The 4,162-nt window shown below is 67.0% G+C and overlaps 1 protein-coding gene across 1 annotated transcript in view; it reads right to left on the bottom strand.

Annotated features, from left to right (window-relative positions):
* The window catches only part of LOC112971148, a 4,532-nt gene extending 2,815 nt beyond the window's left edge, over positions 1-1,717 (bottom strand). Inside the window, exons 1-3 of the mRNA XM_026076262.1 lie at positions 1,363-1,717; positions 633-755; positions 45-213 (exon numbers count right to left, since the gene is read on the bottom strand). Coding sequence (XP_025932047.1) covers positions 45-213; positions 633-755; positions 1,363-1,710 — 640 coding nt within the window. The 5' untranslated portion in view covers positions 1,711-1,717. The remainder of the gene's footprint in view (positions 1-44; positions 214-632; positions 756-1,362) is intronic.
* Positions 1,718-4,162: the final 2,445 nt, after the last annotated feature.

Here is a 4,162-nt window from a genome sequence, read left to right on the forward strand (position 1 = left end):
GAAGGCGCTGCGCCCTCGGCCTCGGCGGCGGCGGCCCTGCCCGCGCCAGGCGGCCGCTCCTCGGCGGTGGCGGTTCGGCGCCTCTTGGCGTGCAGCCGCCAGCAGGCACGGAGGACGGTCACTGGGACGGTGGCTGAACTTGCCTGGCGGTCTCGGCTCCTGGTTGAACCCGACCGTGACCTCGGGGTCTGCCCTGCTCACCTCGCTCAAGTTCTGAGGAGCAAGAGAGCACCACGAGGAATAAAGCAGCAGCAGCAGCACCAGGGGTCTTCCTGGGTGCGCGTCAGGCCTGGGAAAGACCTGCCCCAAAGCACGTTAGCACCTTTCTGGCCTGCCCCACCCTGGGACTCCAGTCGTTGCAGGCTAGTCCACACATGTGAGCGCTTGGCTGGGTCCCGAAAAGAGACCTCTTGACACCCCAGAGACACRGCTTCTTCATGCCAAAATCCCCTGCTGCAGCGCACGGGGCTCACAGCTGAAGTTATGCCGGATTGGAGGATTGGGAGAAGGTGGCACCCCCGTGCCAGCACAGGGTGGGGGTCACCCTGCTTGCAGGGCGTCGTCTCGCTCTGTTCCCTCCACCAAGCCAGCTCCCCGCTTATGTCCCAGCACTTGATTCCCCAGAAGAATACCTCTTGGTTGCACATGTGGGGCCTACTAAAGCTGATGCATTTCTGTAGTCTGCTGTTTCGGGCTGTCTGGCAGCAAACCTCATCTGTGCTGCCAGCTGCAAGAGCTGCCATTTGCTCTGCAAGCTGCGAGAAGGGAGAGGAGGAAAGGAGAAGAGCTCAGAGGGCAGAAGGACGAGCTCTCTGCCCAAGCACCCACCTGCCTGTGCTCCCGCCCAGCACTCTGCATTGCAAACACCTGGGCATCTGCCCTGGGCGCTCACTGCCAGGGCGACACAGCCCTCCCTCCCGCAAGAGCTCCAGCAGAACGGCCCCGAGCAGGCTCCCTTGGCTCCTCTGCCTCCGCTGCCTCTTCCTGCTCTTCGTCTTCCACATCCTCCGCGCAGGGCAGGCAGAAGAGCTCAGCCTTTTCCTTTTGCTAGCAAAGAAGAAGAGGGAGGCAGGCTGAGTGAGCATCCACTGCGGAGAGCGAGGACGAAAAGGAAAGGAAGAGCTCTGAGCTGCGGGTTACAGGGAACCTGCCCCGGGATCGGCTTGGCCAAGGCTCTTCTCTCCCCGAGCGCTGCTGCCGTGCCCCAGGAGAAGCGTGGGGACGTGCATCCCCAAGGCCATGGGGGCCAAGGCCACAGACATGCATCCCCAAGGCCACAGACATTCCCCCCTGCTCTTGCCAGCCCCTCTCTCCTCCCCAACAGCCCCCCGTTGCCTAGCCCGCTCCCGCTGGGCACCACACCTGCCCCTCCACCCTGGCCTGCCTGCCCCGAGAGGTGGCTTGCTCCACGTAGGCGGCCAGGTCCTTCACATACTTGCAGATGTATCTGTCGGGCCGCATCGATAACCTCGTCGCAGCTTGGCTCGCTGGGCTGCCCTTCTGCTGTGACCCAAGGACAAGGAGGAAGATGGGAGAAGAGGAGAGACTGACTGAGTGCTGCTGCTGCCAAGCATGGCTCTTGCCTATCCTATGCTCTGCAAGTGCCACGTGTATCCCGAACCGCTGGAGCAGGCAGGAAAACACTAGCAGCAGGCAGCATGGCCTTGCTGAGGCCTCGCAAGGCTTCTTGTCCCTGACCCAGCTGCCCATGGGCTGCCTCCAGATGCCTCCTGGCAAATGTGTCGCAGCTCCCCCCAGCTCTCCTGGCGTCTCCAGGAGGAGATGCCCTTTGCAGCCAGCTGCTCGGCTCAGCCCAGCACCCCGGCATGCCCRCRTCCTGCCAGCCTTGCTCCCTGCGCGCCCAGGCAGCTGGCGGCTTACCCAYCTCCGAGTCTTCTTCATCAGAAGGCATCGCATTTGCTCAGCGGAGGGGACGCCTGCGTCGAGGATGTCCTCGGCCTTTGGGGACAAGGGTGGGAAAGAGAAGGGCTGAGYGAGGCAGCAGAGAAGGTGTGGAGGGAAGGGAGCTTGCGGGAGGCTGGTGGGTCGGGGAGGGCGAGGGAGAAGGCAGCGCAGGGCTGCTGGAGCCGTGGTGCTGGTGCTTGCAGGCTGCTGGGCGCAGCCCCTGCTGCGCCGGGGGGTGTTGGGCAGCTCCCCGGCAGGCAGGCAGGCAGGCAGGCAGCCTTTGCACAAGTGCTGCTGCCGGCCAGCGGCTCCGCATCCGCGCTCTGCCTTTGGGCGCGAGCTGAGCCGGGCTGGGAGGGGAGCGGCATCGTGTGCCTCGGGCTCGACGGCTCTGCTCCAGGTGGGGGAATCCCGGCAAAGGGCGGCCGAGGGCTGTGTGCCKCCGGCTGCCCTCGCTCACCGCGTCCTGGTCGCTGGCTGGGCCCCAGGTGACAGCACCGCTTTCCCCTTGCTCCTCCTGCACGAGCCCCGCAGCAGCCAGGGTCTCCGCAGGCGCCAGGGCCTTCTTGAAGAGCTTCTTGCCGGAGCAAGAGCGCAAAGCTTGGCACTGCAAGGAACGCCCAAGCCCCAGCAATGAGTGCCGGTGCCTGCCTGCCTGCCTGCCTGCCTCCCTGCCTGCCTGCCTGCCTGCCTGCCTGCCGCGGCGGCAGCTCCGCTTGCTGCTGAGGGTCTGCGTGCTGCTGCGGGCAGGGCCGGAGGTGCCTGGGGCTCTGGGCACTTTCCCACCCGCGCACGATCTGCGCAGCTCCCGCAGGCGGGAGGTCAGGCCCCTCAGCCAGCTCCTCTTGACCCCACGAGCTGGCCGCCCGCGGGGCAGCCCGTCCTCGTCCACGGGGCTGGGCTCCCCCCACGGCAGCGCGGCACAGCTCCGGGGATCTGCTGCTTCCCAAAGGGCAGCAGCAGCAGCAGCAGCCTCCTGCCTCTCCAGCTCCAGCTCCTGGTGCCAGTGCCTCTCGGGGAGCTGGAAGCGCACTGTCTTGGGGGGGGTTGTTCCTCCTGCCTTCCTTCCGGAGCATGGCTCTGACACGGCCTCAAAGCCACCGACTCCGAGCCGTCAACGCCACACCAGAAGAGAAACAYAAGGTGTGAAAGTGCTGCTCCAGGTCCAGCCTCTGTCCCTGGCTGCAGATCTCCTGAGGTCCCCACCTGCCCCTTCCTCTGCCCGGGACGCTGGTGCGAGGCCAGGCCAGCACCCACGGCTTTAGGCAGTCACTGCGGCGCCTCGTCTTCACCGGCTGCATGGTCAGCGCTTGGTGCGGTGACATTTTGCCGAACCCCAGGGCACGATGCAGCAGCCCAGGCCTGTCGCTCCAGCAGGGCTGGCATCCAARAGATAAAAAGAGCTGCTTTGATGGTGTTTTCCGCGCCCCGGGTTGTTAAAATTTGTTCCCAGTTGCAGAGCCCTGCGTTGTTTTCAGGTTTAGGATGCAGATCCCTCGTCTGCGCTCGGCTTGGCGACTGCTTCTCCCCTTCGGCGGCCGCSCCGGAGCCTCGCGGCACGTTCAGCGCTGGCGCTGCAGGCGGCYCGAAGCGTGCGGAAACCCCGACGCGAGCAGAAATCCACATCSCGGGAAAACTCGCTACCGCGTGGTGGCGCTGGGAGACGGGGATGGTGACAGATGTCAGCGGGGGCCACAGTCTCCAGGGTCCCTTTTGGGGGGGGGACGATGCCGGAGTCACCCCAGGGCTCCGCAGAGGGGCCGGGCGATGGCTCAGCTGGGACACACGAGCGACGGGCTGGGGGGCACAGAGGGGTCCTGCCCCCTGCCCGGGTGGCCCGGGGGGGGGGGGKGTGCAGAAGGGGGACCGGACACTTGCAGCCGAGCCCTGGGGGCTCTGCATCCCCGGCGCCGAGCGAGGGGACTTGGGGCGATGTGTCCCCAGCCCTGCCCTGGGCAATGTGTGTCCCCCAGCCCCGAGCGAGGGGACCCGGGGGGGGGGGGTGGTCTGTCCTCAGCCGTGTCTCGGGGGGTCCGTGTCCCCAAGCCCCGAGCAAGGGGACCCTGAGGTGCCTCCGGGACCCGGCCCGGTCCGGCCCCCCCGGGACTCCCAGGGCTCCCGGACCCCCGGTCCCGGTCCGCCCCCCCGGAGCCCCCCGTGCCGCGGCCCCGCCGCCCCTTCCATACTAGGGCACTCCGGGACCCCCGCGGGACAGCGCCGGCTGCTCGCAGAGAGGTGCGGGGCTGCTCGGCTGTGC

The sequence above is a fragment of the Apteryx rowi genome, unplaced genomic scaffold (assembly GCF_003343035.1).
Source record: "Apteryx rowi isolate R43461 unplaced genomic scaffold, aptRow1 scaffold_43, whole genome shotgun sequence".
Taxonomy (NCBI): Eukaryota; Metazoa; Chordata; class Aves; order Apterygiformes; family Apterygidae; genus Apteryx; species Apteryx rowi.